We start from the raw sequence: 15,845 nt of genomic DNA, 5'->3' as shown, positions 1-15,845 counted from the left end.
CTGTAGCCTTAAATTGCTCCCGCAAGCGGAAACTAGGTCTGTGTCAAACTTCACATCAGGAACGATGGATTCTCATTAGCCGTCTGTTAGCTCCCGTCCCGCAAGTGTTAGCTCGCGGGCGCTAATGTTTTCCCCTTGGCTGTTGTCAAAAGTAAACCGTCGTAAAATACATAAACACAATCAGGATATCGCAAACAGATAAATGTTGAGGCTCAATCTTTGAGCCTCAACTTCAATCAGCTCTATACCTGCTTCAATCAAGTTTTCTGCCAGTGCCAGTGAGGAACTGCAGTCAAACACTGCTGTCAAGTGAGCCGGCATTCGCAACAGCACCGTCAACTGAGCCTGCGCTGATCCGTCACTTGCAAGTCCGTGGTTAAATCAGCTGACCCTAAATTTGAGGTGCCTGCTTACTCCAAACTTTAAGGCAAATGCATTTAAGCTCTGACAATGGCTGGTCTGAAATATAAATATAAAGCATTTTTACTGAAGAATTATTGAGACTTTCAAAGTCAAAGTCTTACATTTGGAGCCTGAAACAGCAATTTTTCTGAAATTTGGGTGGCTGTAATTTTTTTTATTTTCCATAAGTTCTAGCAGTGGCTGGTCTGAGTGTCTCTAGGACCACTTTGACTACACACTGACAAATTATCAAGATTTTTTACTGTAGAATTATGGAGATTTTCACTGATCAATTGGTCAAACAGTGTGCTTTCTACAGCTTTCTTGAAGAGATTAATTCTCTGTGAAGGGATTCAGTGAAGGGACACCTTTTTATTTAGGAAAAACCTCACTGCGCCCTGATTGGTGCATCTCAGTTGTTTGACAGATAGCTTGACAGGCAGAGGCTACCTCCAGAAGGCCGGCTTTAGTGCTAGCTGAGCTGACAGGAAGTTGAGCTCAGTGGGCAGGCTCTATGAGTGTTTTATGAACACACTGGCAATGGTTGCAGTTGTCTGAACTGAGCCATCGCAGCACAAATCAGACCGTCTGATGATGCTGACTTCTGACAAATTGCAAACAGCTGGTTTCAGGATGTTGCAAACAGATAAATGGGAAAAACATAATGGAAGTATCATTGGGAAAGGATATAAAGATCAACAAGAAATCATATAAAGTAGAGAATTATGTCAGCTAAAATTATGCTGTGAATTTTGGAAATAATCACATCTATCTTTTTTAAACTTTTCACACAGAAACAGCAGCCTGAAAACACTCCTGTCCCCCCCTCCAGCTGTTCACATAGGTGGGACCTTGGGTGCTATACCCACTAGAACTTGAAAAATTCAAAGCAAAAAACAATGAATGCGCAGTACTGTCCCTCTAGCAGAGACAGATTATTGCACAGTTGCTTCAAAAACAACCAAACTAAGTGACCGTCAGAGTCGCAGCTAAAAACGATGCATCGTCTCCTTCAGTTTGAGCGGTGTGAGCTGGCAGGCTGTTAGAACAACACAGAGCGAGCCCGCTGCAAGAAGTTGCAAGATGCAACTCATCTCTTAGTGAAACTGAACTGGGCTGAGTTTATTCAAAGGAAACTTTTTTTTGGAGTAAAACAAGAATGAAACATCCGTAGTGACTGACCTCTTCCTTCTAAAGAGCATCCACTTTGCCAGGCAGCTTAAGTTGTTGAAAAGCTTCGCGGGAATCCCAGTGCCAACATTTTCATCTCCTGTCTTATTCTTCATGCTCTCTAAGGACGTGGTTGTGACGAAGACTGCACACACATTTCTAATGACAAAAGAGCCCATCTGGTTAGAGAGGGATAAAATTACTATTTAGGACTGAAAGAACAAAGAAACTACTGCAGAGATATGAACATTTTCATATTGGCAGTTTTCCCCACTACTTTATATAATTTTTCGTCGGCAGCGTACATCAGAGGATGAATACTGAAGCTGTAAATCAAAATGAATTGGTGACTTACTATGGTGACAAATACGAATAACAGGAAGTTCCAGAAGGAATTGGCATCCATCACATGACATGATCTCAGACCATCCTGCTAGTGTGGTACCTCAAGAGCAGAGCCGTCACTAGGACTGACAGACAGGGGGGCTTAGCCCCAAGGGTTGCACGTAATGCTTGGCATAGCTCGTACCAATTTTTTTCTCCACACCTTAAAATGCGTAATTAATTAATTTATTATTAGTTGTAGTGCATTTATGTAGCTCACTCTCTTCTCCTTAGAAGAAGCCTGGGTGAGTTTATGGGTTGGTATTTAAAGGTCTTTATGCTGGAGTGAGTTCATGGAAAAGATGTAAAATATATAGTTTCAAAACTCCTCTCTTTCTTCTTTTGGGATGTTCATGCTTTCCAAATCAAACTAAAGTTTATTTCTGTCTGCCACTGATATTTCTCTGTCTGGAGACAGTCTCTACCAGTGGTCCTCACCCTTATTCTACCCAAGAGCCATATTGTCTTAAAATACTTTAGCAAGAGCCACATTTAAAACAGGGGACGTAAGTAGATCCACAGACCAGCTGATCCATAGTTGAAATAAAATTAAACTGAATTGTGTGATTATTCTGTAATTAAATGGGATATAATAGCCCACATAAAAATCTTTATAGTGTTAGAGGAAAGAATATATTAGTAATAATGAGCATATATATAATTTATGCAAGTTCCACCTGGTCTAATGACGTAGTAAAATATTAGTTTGAGCTCTGAGATGGTTTTCAAAGAGCTGATGAATGATGGTTGGCTATTTGGGTATTAGTCTCTACATTTACTGTAGCTCTGTTTAACTTAAAAGAGATGTTTTCTATCCGTTTCCGCTCATTATTGATGCTTTTAGCTAAAGGGGGAGGGGCCTCATATTGGTCTTTGCCCTCGGCCTCAAAAAGACTAAAACCGGCCTTGCCTCACACCTGCAGCTCTCTCTGACGCCTCATTCTGTAGCTTTGGTTTCCTGTTTCTGCTCTTTTGAGAGTATTTATTATCAGCAATACATTAAAGATCAAGTAAAACACCCACGTTTGGACAAGTTTCATCTCAACATGTGATCGCGTGTGAGGGTCACTGACGACGCAATGAGCAGTTGATCGCCATAAAATATGAGTGGTAGAGCATGGACAGGAAGTGACTGAAGAAACTTGTTAAAACGAGGGCAGAAGCAGCTTCAGTTTGAACACAAGACAGCACACCTCAATAAATGACCTTAGAAAAGGTCCACCAGCAGACTTCCTCTGCTCGCTTATGCACATTCCTCCTCCTCCGATAATAAAACACGGATTAAAAGGAAATAAAAGTGTTCATTTAGACTTGGCACTAAAGAGCCACAGGTGACTGGAGGTCATGGGCTGAGTATCTGCTTTTTACATTAAGCAGAAAGTAACAAAATGGTGTGGTGCATTCCTTAATTCATTTCAACACTGTTTTTACTGTAACTATTGTTGGGGGGGGGTGAGAAACATTTAGGGTGGCTTCAGCCCCCCAAAAACGGCCTAACAACGTCCCTGCCTGAACCCATTGAACCTGTGGCTTTGTGAGGCTTGGAGGCGCCTCTGCCCACCTCACAGGTGAGTGACAGAGCTCTGTGCGTCTCCCCTGTGTCATGCTGTAGTGGAAGTATGCAGCTCTGGTGGTTAAACTTGTGCTGCTGTTGACGCGGAAGGATTGTTTCATAGGCGTGACACATGTTAACAGCTGTACACACGCGCGCGCGCTGTAGGTTTGATATCAAAGAGAGAAGGAGGGAGGAAGGAGGCGTGAAGGAGAGGGAGACAGAGAGGAGAGAGAGAGAGAGAGAGAGAGGGAGAGGGAGGAAGAGAGAGAGAGTTGTTAGCAGAAACACATTGGTGAGGACGGGCAAGCGAGCGCGCGGCACGGGGACCCGCCGGAAGAAGGAGCAGCAGCAGCTTCAGCGCGAGCTGGACGCAGACCGACCAAACACCGGCAGCACGAGCGACACCGAGGCGGTCAGCGGGGCGGAGAGGAGGTGGAGGAGGCACCTGCACCGCGACTCGTTCTCCCCCGCTGCCTCCGTCGTCTCCCCGCTCTCTTCCTCACCCCTCGTCTCTCTCGGACCGCCGCCGCCGCTTCCTCGTTAAGATGGCTGACCCCAGCAGCGACGGAGAGGTACCGGAGAGCGCGCGCGGCTTCGCCCGTCAGGGAGCCCTCCGCCAGAAGAACGTGCACGAGGTGAAGAACCACAAGTTCATCGCGCGCTTCTTCAAGCAGCCCACCTTCTGCAGCCACTGCACGGACTTCATCTGGTGAGTGTTGGTGTGACTGTGAGTGAGTAAGGACACAGGTGATTCACTTGCTGCTGCGGCTCTGCTCGGCCTCCTCTCACACTGTTCAGACACCGCAGTGTTTCATTCATTGTCATTGTCAAAAACGATGCGCCATCTCCCCCACTTCTTCACAATGCGACAGCACCACCAGGCCGTACGGGGGGGAGGAGATGTCGGCAGCCGCAGAGCGCTCGCTGCTGCTCGGCGCTTACCGCATCATGAACCCGCCACCCATCTCTGAAACTGGAGGTCTGGTGGAGGAATGCAGCTGGAGACATTCAGACACAGGGCCCCTCTGTTGCTGCAGCAGCTGTGTGTGTTTATATTTGTGTATGGTAGGGATGGGCGATAGGGACCCAAAATCATATTCTGTTTTTTATTTATTTATTTTTTTTTTGGCTGAATGGCGTCACCGCATATCTAGACATCCTGTGAAGAAATAACTAATGGTTGCCACAGCACCAGAATCATGAATGATTGCTGTGATTCTTGTAAAAATCAAACAATATTGAGACCTGTTTGACACCAAGGCAGACAAAATAGAACTCCTTGACACCTATTATTGCATCATTTTAATTTCAAGCACCAGAAACTGCAGACAAACATCTATACACTGTTTTTATTGGGCAAAACCACTGGCCACATTCCTGTACATTAGGGTTCTTGAAAATGGTGTCACTCTTAACTCCTAATGATAATGATCAGGGGTATCAAAATATACAGAAACTGAAATATTGCCAGTTAAATTCCCAGCTGAAATAGAGATGTCCCAGTCTAAATTGTGCAAATAAGTTGGTAACCTTTGGAAATGTAAGTAGAACTGAAAACCCTCGGTCCTTGTCACATGTTTTCCAATGAATTTGCACATGTCAGATATCCTTATAAGGTAAAGCAAGGGATGGGCAATGATGTATGCTTGAAATGTGTCCCAAAATACTCCTAAATCAAATCAGGTGAGCTGAAGGCTTGTTGTTGATGAGGTATCATGGCCATCGAGATTGTTAGGAGTTCTGAGGGCTCAAGGAGCTTCAGAAAAATGTTGAAACGACAACATAAATTTCACATTTATGGGAGAGATCTGCAAGTGGCTTTCTTCTGCACACAGATGTTGAATATATAAAACGAAAAAAGACAAAGAAAAAAATGGTAGGCAAATATAGTTGGGTGGCTGTAGATAAACCTAAGTGGCCAACACAAGTATAGTCTCTGTGTGGGGGAAACACTGTGATCCATATCTTACATCTCGTTGAATTTCCATTGGATAATTTTAACGCACATCCCTTATTCCCTATATCAGTGTTCCCCAACCATTTTTTCTTGGAGCCTTGCTGAGACCCACACGAAAAGGGAAAAAGTGACACACTTCTGTCAAAAATCAACACTGATTGACCCTTTAAAAGACCTGTGCATGCTTTTCCTATCAAAGGCCCTTTGTATAAATCACCTAATAATTATTTGATCATGTTTTAGTCAATATGTGCAACGCTATTTTGCAGCCTCAGTGCACACGAAGCTTTGGATCCCTCCTGAGATCTTTGGCCTCTGTTAGGGAGTTTTGGACCCCATGTTGGGAACCAATGCTGTAGCCTATATGTATGGCCAATATATCTGCAGACAAATAGGAAGCACAATTTTGGAATTTAGCTGTTATCTGATATTTAAAAAAACATTTTAGCCAATACCTAATATTCATAAAGAATGTATAAATGTTGTTCAGACCTGAAATGTTTGTCCTTAAAACACACTTTAAATTTGAAGGAATGAGGATGAACAAAGATAAAGACTTCAGCTGATGGAGTTTTGGTGGCACTGCCTAAAAATCCTCAAATCTGATTTTCCATGCAACCAATATTTAAAACCAGTAAAGTTATTGTAATGTTGGTAGAAATCTTCATGTCTGCAGATACCAAGAATTACCTTTTTAAGCAAGTATCTGCGATATTGATGTGATGCTGATTATAGTGTGCATCTCTTCTGCCAATATGGATAAGTAACCTTTTCAGCTATCATCAGCTGACTTTAATATAATGCCAGTTATATTGTCCATCCCTAGTGCTGTCTAAAACTGCGCAAATACATTGGCAACATTTTGGAAATGTAGGTGGAACTGGCTAAGGGCAAGGAAACCCCCAGTCCTTGCAGGTTTCTGCCACTTTTCCAAAAGTTGCCAGCATATTTGAACAATTTAGACAGTGTGCAGGAGTTTGCCTGCAAGTTTTGATTATTAAAGACAATAAATTACCCACGATTGCATGTCTAAGAGATCCAGACTGAACATTCACGTAGATTATCTTGCGTTCGGTAAACAGGTTACTTCATTTAGACAGTCGTCTTACTGAGCAGTAGCCCTGGCATCTATTGTTGTTGTAATCATAGTGAATTATGTTGATATAAACTATGTTGTCTTAATCTAAATCTCATTTAAACACACACTAATTTCCCAGCCCTAGTGTGTAGGTGTGATTGGATATCTCTGTGCGTGCGAGCATACGTCATAGTCTGTGCTTCTGCTCCCCTAAAAAATCTCACATCCTTGTCTTGTGTCCACAGGGGCTTTGGGAAGCAGGGATTCCAGTGCCAAGGTAAGAGCAGTGCCTCATTCACAAATCCCTCTGCTGCATATGGCTGTGGGTGTGTGGACGGATGTTCACTGTCTGCAGGAGTGTTGCTATCTTGTTGGGTTTTTTTTGTGCGTGTTTGTTGTAATTCAGGGGCCCTCTGGTCTTGCACACTGTTACAGTGACCTGTTGGCTCTTTTTCGTAGACGGCGTGTTGGTGTTGGCAGGCAGGTGTCAAACTCGAAGCAGGTGCTTGCCAACAGTGATAAATGAGAGTGAGAATCCTCTGAAGAGGCTCAGGCGGCAGAGACAGTGTGAGATGTAAGAGTAGAAGAGTCGGCGGAGGGCTGAAAGCTGAGATGTCTGCGTTTGGCCTGAGCAGAAATAAAGAGGGAGATGTACCAGGAAGTTAGATTTCTCAACGCTTATTTCCCCTCCTCCTCTAAAATCTGATTGGATTTTTTTTTAAATGGTAGGTGGTGTGTAGGCAGGAGGGTGGGAGTCTAGACACGAACCTCTGGTTTCACAAGAAGCCCCCCTCGCAGGAACATAGATTGCCAAAAGTGTCAATATTTTCTCACTTTCAGTCAACAATCTGTTCTTTTAATGGTCGATAGTACCAAAAAGCACCAAAACTTCTATTTTTAAAGACAGGTGTTTTAGAGAGGAACGTATTAGTGGGAAAAAAATGCAGCCAATCGCCTTCACACTGTGTAAATTGCACAAAAACATTGGCAACATTTTGGTACCAAATTATTTCCAGTATTTTTGTCCAGTTTAGATGGTGTGAAGGAGTTTGGCTGCAATTTTTGATCACTGAGAACAAGAAATTACCCAAAATTGGAGGCTTTGGACTTCTATTTCTGTTGCTGTGGTACCGACATAGGAATTGAACGCTTGATTTTTAAAATTGCATGTCAAAGTTTAAAATTTAAATCGTGACACCTCTTAATCTCACATTTGCTCCAGTCAGCTTCAGCAAATGCTGTTCTGCCCACAGTATCACTTCCTCATCTTCACTGATCCGCCCTCTTCCTCAGACACCCATCTATGCTCTTCAGGCCCAAATCATGCGGCCATGTGAGGAGGAAAACCAAAGTTTCCACACCGCTCTCTTGCTTAAGACTTCTCTTATCTACAGTAGTTTCTATGTTTGTATTTGTGTGTTATGCAGTCTTAAAAAACTGAAGTGCCCCTCGTCGACCAAAGCCTCACCCCTGCTGTTAATACAGGAAATGCACAGAGGGTAGAGAAAAGTTAACACTTTGTGTGCTTTAGTGACTCCTGCCCTGAACTGAGCCTCTGTGTGCTGCAGTACACTGAGCTGTCAACACACACGCTCTTTAAAAAAAACAGCAGTGACCAATCAGAGTGCTGCACAGGTAGAGCTGCGGTCAGGTTGGGTTTCGTGGTGAGTTTCCAACAGTTAACAGTGAACACAGGCAGCCTTTTGTACAAACAAACAAATGGTTGTCGGGCCTGCTGGTGATGCCAGTGATCAACACTGAAAACACTAAAGACATCAGTTAATCACACAAAGCTCAAAGTAAGCACTGATTTAGGGATTTACAGGTCAAAAGATAGTGTAAATTATCTTCATGAATTGTGTTTTGTCTTGTGTAGTATAATTAGTGGATTGCTTGTGCCAAATATTGATATTTGAATTAAAGAAAACACAAGGCTCTAAACAGATTACTCTGCCAATTTGACTCACTGCCTCTCTACTTACAGACTCCTCACAGCAGTGCTTATGACAAGAGTGAGGGTGAAGGGAGCAGAAGTTAATTGGCTAAAGAAGAAGTCAACTGCAGGATAAAAAGGAGACAGTAGGAAATGTCAGGATAAAACATGATACGAGGTGAAACTGACACCAAATTTGTAGTTCAGAAATGCATTCAATGCTCTTTAATGCTCTACATTTGAAGCAGTCACAGAGGAAAGTATGTCAGCACTCTGCGTTCATTTTGCCTTTATTTCTGCATGTTCTTTCGGAGTTTGCAGATACGTATCAAACATTACAATAAAACTGGTGACCATGGAGGCAGTGTTGAGCAGTTTAGCCGACAGCTCAAGCCAGAGCAGCAGGAATGAAAAGAAAAAAATTAGGGAAATGGCAGAAATTTACTTAAACTTTCGGAGGTAGTAATGTAGAATATAATGAGTTTTTAGAAGCTACAAATATATGATGTTCGCTCTGGCTGGCCACACTAGACAATTTTTTTTATCTTAAATGATTTTAAAACCGTGGGAGACCACAGATCACACATGAGGACAGTGTCAAATTTTTCATCTTTAATTCTCTGAACGCACACACTCACCCTGGCATGCGTTACAGGGGCAGCAAAAATCGTAAGGGAAAGACTCAGCATGAAATCCTGGCTGGAATTAAGGTATAGTTGTGTTTATGGTTATGAGCGGTGAAATTACATCTGATCCGTCTGGTGATGCTACCTGCTATGGTCTGCACGCTCTCATTGGTTGTTGTAGGTACTCCGTCAGCCACACTGTGCCCTAGAATTGTGAATATTAAACAGGTTTGATATTTACGACTCAGGGTCTGGGAGGCTACGATGCAATTTGGAGCAGTAAAATAATCGTGTTGACACCACACACATGCAGACTATTCAGACAAATAATCGTTTGTGACGAGGCTCAAGTCGGGATCACCCCCACAATCGTTGGGGGAGTCAAATCTTGCCTAAAATCGGGCATCAAATCCTGTAGTGTGTGGCCAGCCTTACCTAGGCACAGAGACTAACTTTGACAAAACAGTGAGCATTTTGTGATGCTGACCTTATGTACTCTGTTTTTATCGCTGAACTTTAAAAAAGTAAACAAAAAGGCTTTAAAGGATGAAACAGAACAGAAAAGAAAGATAGGGTTGAACATTGATAAACATGAACTGTATTTAGGATTATATGAACAGATCAATAGGTTTTATTTTATCGCGGCTGTCCTCTGTGGAGCTGAATGATGTTATTTCAGCATGGATCAGACAAATGTTCACTACAAACACATAGAGCACCTGGCTGTGACCTAATGTAGTGAAGAAAAGCTTGTGAGTGAATGTAAAACTAGATGTGGATATCTGCCAGGGCTCACAGGTAATAGAAATATAATTTAAACCATAAAACTCCAAACTCTCTGATGAAATTTGAGGTTATCAGTATTTAGACACTTTTCAATGATATGCATAGATGCAGTCAAAAAAGACCAAGCTACCTGATATGAACAATCACTGATCTCATTTCACTACTGAAAAGTCAGAGTGCAGGAGCCTGCTTGTAGTTTTGGAAAAACAGGAAATTAACTGATATTACTGTTTCTGTATTTGTTTCTGTAGAATAGAAGATAGAAAATCAAAAGTAAAAAAATCTGATATTGTGACAAGACAGTTCTCATAAATCTACAAACAGATGTATTAAAAACCTGCCGAGCTGCAGAGAAGGCTCAACTTTAAAAATGCTTGGTTGAAAGTTAAATGTTTGTTTGATACAAATACCAACAAATTCAAATTGCCTATGTAGAACAACTGTGTTTCCAAAGAAGTTTGGACGCTGCATGCAAATTGTAAATAAAAACAGAATGCAAAGCTTTGACTCATATTTCATTCACAATAAAACAAACAACAAATTGCAAGTGTTGGGCCAAAAGCTTGTGGGTTTTTTTCATGAAGCACTGCTATTGGTCACCATCACACAGATGCTTGCTTTAGTGGTAAATGATTTGAAACATAAAGATTTTTTAACTCCCTGAAAAGTGGTAATTTGTCCCATTCTTGTTTGATTATAGACTGCTTAACAGTCCTGGGTCTTCTTTGCAAGATTTTTCATTTTATAATGCTCCAAATGTTTTCTACTGGTGAAAGGTTTGGACCGCAGGCAGTGAAGCCATGCTGTTGTGACGGATGTGGTGCATGGTTTAGCGGTGTCTTGCTGAGAAAAAAAAAGCCTTCCCTGAAAGAGATGTTGTCTAGATGGGAGCAAATGTTGCCCTGAGACCGCTATATACTTTTCAGCATTGACAGTACCTTCCCAGATGTATAAGCTGCCTAGACTGTAGGCGCTACTGGAACCCTATACCATCACAGATATAGGCTGTTAGACTGTGCCCTGATAACAACCTGGATGGTCCCGCTCCTCTTTAGTGTGCAGGAAATGGCGTCCAAGGACACGGTGTCCAAAAACAGTTTCAAATTTTGATATGTCTGACCACAGAACAGTTTTCTTTTGTGCCACAGACCATTTTAAATGAGCTTTGGCCCAGACAACACGTGCTCACATATGGTTTCTTCTTTCACGATACAGCTTTAACTTGAAGTTGTAGATGGCATGCTGAACTGTGTTGACAGACATGATTTCTTGAAGTGTTCCTGAACCCATGCAGTGATTTCCACTACAGAATCAAACCTGATTTTAATGCAGTGCTGCCCGAGGGCTCAGAGTTCACAAGCATCCTATATTGACTTAAGCCTTGTCCCTCGTACACAGAGATTTCTCTAAACTCTCTGAATGTTTTGATGATATTTTGTACTGTAGATGGTGCGATATTCAAAGCCTTTGTATTTTATGTTGAAGAACACTTTTCAGAAATTGTTCCACAATTTTTAGACACAGTTTTTCACAGATTGGTGAACTGCTGCCCATCTTTACTTCTGAGAGACTCTCAAGTTCTCCTTTTATACCCAGTCAGGGTGTGAAGGTACGTGTATTTGTACTGTATCTCTGTACGGTACAGATGTATACCAAACGGGTACATGTTGAACGAAGCTCATACACAGACGGAAAACCAGAGAGCAACTCACTGTCACACACAACCACAGCAAACGACAGCAACAGCCTGAATATTCCCAGAAAAAAGTGAAGTGTTTAGGAACACTTTGTTTCCCAGTAAAATACCACAGTGGACAAAGACAACAACAGCATGTCGTCCAGCAGATCAATCAAAGCATTTGAAAAGGCTCCACTCAAACAAGAATGTCAATGTAACAAGGAGGAACAACAAATAGACTCACCGGCTGGTTATGAATTTCCTATTATTTAAGATCATTTTTATTAGAACTCTGATGCTCTGGCTCTGTGAATCAAATTAATTCTACTTTCAACCGCCATCCTGAGAGGAGAGGAGAGGAGACTCCATCATGTCTGCAGCTGCGTCATAGATAAAGTTATCCTCAGATTTCACACGGTTCTAACCTCTTCATGGGCCAAGATGGGCTGTAAAAAGTTCTCCCATACTTTGTAGTAGGTCCCATAGGTTAAAAAAGTAATCTAGTGCTGAAGTCCAGGTTGAAATCGGCAGGATAGACGCTAATTTGCATACTTAACGAGCTAACTCACACTTGTATGATGATGCGTTCAAGTTGGCTGGGAAATTTTAGTGTTTAAAGAATGGGTATAAATATGTCAATATATCACTTCAAATAACCTAGTAATTCAAAAATGGATTAATTTATTTATTTTTATTATTATTATTAATTGAAGACCTTTTGGAAAGAGGTTGCAGCATTATTAATAATTTAAATCTAATTTATTCAGCCTATTTATTTTAATAAAATTTAATGCATTTTAAAAAAATCTGTTATTTATTCGCTTTAATTACTGCACCAAAAATGTACTGAACCGTGACTTCAAAACTGAGGTACGTACTGAACCGAAATTTTTCCGTACTGTTACACCCCTAATACCCAGTCATAATACTGACCTGTTGACAGTTAACCTTATTAGTTGCAAAATGCTCCCCTGGCTGTTTTTCATTAATACCGCTTTCTTTCCCAGCCTTTTGTTGCCCCGTCCCTACTTTTTTGAGATGTGTTGCAGCTATTTTTCCTGCAATAGTAAAATGTTTCAATGTCAAGATCTGATACGTTGTGTATGATTTATTATGAATGGAATATGGGTTTATGAGATCTGAAAATCCTTACATTTTGTTTTTATTTCTGAACAGACATGTTTTAAAGTCTTCTGTCTGTGATTCAAAGTTCAAATAACACAAGCTTAGATTTGATCTGGTCATGTTTTACTATAAAAAAAGATTTAAGACAAAATGTGTCGAGTTACCAAATCCACAAGTAGTGTAGATTTTTATGGCCACAGCTGAGCTCTGGTTTTTAACCATATAATGTGGTGACAGAGCAGCATGTTGACCTGATCTCAGTGAAAGACGAGAAGGAGACTGCTTTGTTTGCAGGTAATCTTTATATTTGAATACAGTCAGAAAAATACAAGCCGACTCATTCAGAGAGGAAAAAAGTTAGAGGCAGGAACAGGATTAATACATTTCTCTGTTCTTTAATTATGAGCCCCAAAAGTCAACATGATAATAGATATAATAAATCTACTTCCATTGTGATACCTGTGTTAATAACAGGAGATGTATTGTTAATCATGTTTTGACATCTGATGCATCATGATGACACGGAAATAACATTAACTGTCAAAGTCTTAACCCTTGTGTCATCACTAAACCCCTCATTTCTTAAATGTTATTCAATTCAATAATGTTTGAACCCTTTCAGCCCTAAAAAACATTTAACTTGGGATTTGAACCCAGATGCCTTATGACCTGAATGTGACTGATAAAAGCCATAAAAACTGTTGGAAATAATTTTATTTTGAAATGTATTTGACTGAGATTGGCTTCAGCAGCTTTTCAAAATAAGAGATAAACAAAGCTGTGTAGACTAGAAACAGGGCGTTCTGCTTGAAAAATAGTGCCTTCAAGAGAAAAACAAGCAGAATGTAAAGAAGCAGAGCACTGTGGCATGAATGGGAGGTTTCCAAACACTCACACATGTATGCCACTAACATTCATCTGAGGAATTCCAGACATGTGGTGCAGACGTGTTCAGACCCGTGCAGGCGAGATGTGTGTCTGTGTGACAAAGGTGCATTGTGGGTGTGTTTGAATACCTGTTCTGCAGGTAAAGATTTCTGCTCTTTCTTTGCTAGCTCTCACTTTTATTACTGTTAATTTGTATGTGTGTGCACACCTGTGTGTGCAGAGAGCAAAAAGAGGAAGTTAGCCTCGGGTCATTTCTTGCTGATCCAGATGTCTGATCAGAGTTTGGCCTGTGTGATGCAACTGAAGGTTAGCTGTTGTTAACAGGAAATGAAATGAAACTGTAGGCTTTCTTATTTCGGTAAATACACTTTTTAACCGCAAAAACAAACTCCTTTTAAATGCATCAGGTTAAATTGATGCACCTCTGAGGTTTTCATTTTGTAGTAGGAAAGGCAGGCAAATTAATAATAACATGAATGATGACTGTTATGGTTGAGTCATCCAAAAGCTATAATAATGAATCACAATGCACGATACAAGGATCGATGGGCTGAATAACTAATTAGCATCAGACAAAATTAATGTGTTTAATTGAAAGTTAACTTTTTCTACCTTGTTTGTTTTTACAGTACTCTGCAGAATTTCTAGGCATGTTTGGGCCAAAAATGAAGGCTGAATTAAGGCGTAGAAGTGGCACCTGAGGGCATCATCGGTCTTAAAGACGGATTGATACAACCCCGATCGTGCTCTGGATGTCCTTGCATTTTACCGGGAGGATAGGAAAATGATCTGTTGAGAAAGTGACACCTTTAGGGTGGAGTAAGAGCTGGATGTGGTGAGTAGGCATAGCATAGGGTACTGTCTGAGCAGGCAGTAGGGTGCCATGAGCCCCTGGTCATGCTTTGAATGTCCCAAGGGCCTGAAAACTGCTGGTAGTCTCAGGTTGAAAGGCCTGGACAAAAGTGATGCCATCGAGCTTGACCTTGACTGCCAAGTGATACACGTCTGTCAACATGTGTTGAGCTTTCTTTCAAGAATACTTATGGGACTTTTTGCCTTTATTTGGATAGAACAGCTAAAGAGAGACAGGAAATGTAGTGAGAGAAAATGGGGGAAGACGTGCACCAAACAGTGCAAAGACCGGGATTCGACTAACACATTGAGGACTGCTGCCTCTGTTCCTGGACATCTTGATCTACCAACTGAGCTGAACTGGCCCCTAAAAGTTGTTTTTTAAATTTTTTTTTAAATTTTTTTGTCAGTGAAGGATGTCTGTCAACAGAGACCACTACTTGTGTCAAACTAAGCTGATGCATTGGTCTGTTTCTACTGAGCTTTATTAAAAATTCTACATAAAAGTACAACCTGCAGGCTGAGGTCTGGATTTCAGTCTGGGATCATTTTCTGGTTTTGCTCTCTGGCATTTTTGTAGACCGATTTTAAGTTGCCTCCTTGTGCTGACACTCATCAGCTTTGACTCATCTTTTCTTATTGACCTGCTACAATTTTCAAATCGCAAAAGGTGTCATGTTTATTTGACCTGAAATTTGTGTCAAAATACCTGATTTAATTTTTTTTTGCAACAGAGATGTTATGCATGACATATCATGCAATCATTTAGATACCCCCCTTTTTTAGATTAGTCTACAAAAAATCCTACCTTCTTCATTTTTGAACTTTTTCTTGTTAAATATCAGAGTAACAAAAACCCTTCAATGCAATAACTCATATCCAGTTTGCAATACCAGTGAAAATCATCAGATTTAGACACTTTCAAAGAATTGTTCACCCCTTGTTTAGGAATAAAAGAAAGTTAAGGAATAATCGCATATTAAACCGCAATTGCAATATTAGGGAAAAACATCGCAATTAGATTATTTTCTAAAATCGTTCAGCCCTATTAACCAGCATGCTCTACTGTAGTGTTTTAGCTGTGATATTACAGGTGGAGTTTACTTCTTTCTTTTTGGCTTTTTTATTCTTTATTGTATGCATGCATGATATTGGATTTTTGCCGACATCCGATAGGACAAGATTTACAAATTTGTTGTAGCCAATTTAAATAATATCAAATGTAATTCAGACCTTAAACTTAAGTCTTTAAAACATCTGATTTAAAATTTAAGGATGAACAAATAAACAAATTCCAGTCCTTAAAACCTGAGTTTAAGGAATGATGATGAATAAGGAAAGGACTGACTAAGGTCTGTTGGTCCAGCCTAAAACTAACCGGACATGCCAGATGGATTTGTTTCACACATCC

At 40.8% G+C, this 15,845-nt stretch overlaps 1 protein-coding gene across 2 annotated transcripts in view; it reads left to right on the top strand.

The window, feature by feature from the left end:
* The first annotated feature begins 3,644 nt into the window (after positions 1–3,644).
* The window catches only part of LOC121508856 (protein kinase C beta type), a 66,030-nt gene continuing 53,829 nt past the window's right edge, over positions 3,645–15,845 (top strand). For both annotated transcript variants that reach the window (XM_041785969.1, XM_041785968.1), the window contains exons 1-2: positions 3,645–4,220; positions 6,792–6,823. In XM_041785969.1, the coding sequence (XP_041641903.1) occupies positions 4,057–4,220; positions 6,792–6,823 (196 nt within the window). In that variant the 5' untranslated portion in view covers positions 3,645–4,056. The remainder of the gene's footprint in view (positions 4,221–6,791; positions 6,824–15,845) is intronic.

This window comes from Cheilinus undulatus, linkage group 4, assembly GCF_018320785.1.
Source record: "Cheilinus undulatus linkage group 4, ASM1832078v1, whole genome shotgun sequence".
Classification (NCBI taxonomy): Eukaryota; Metazoa; Chordata; class Actinopteri; order Labriformes; family Labridae; genus Cheilinus; species Cheilinus undulatus.
Note: the sequence above shows the minus strand (reverse complement) of the source record. Positions and strands in the feature narration are given on the sequence as shown.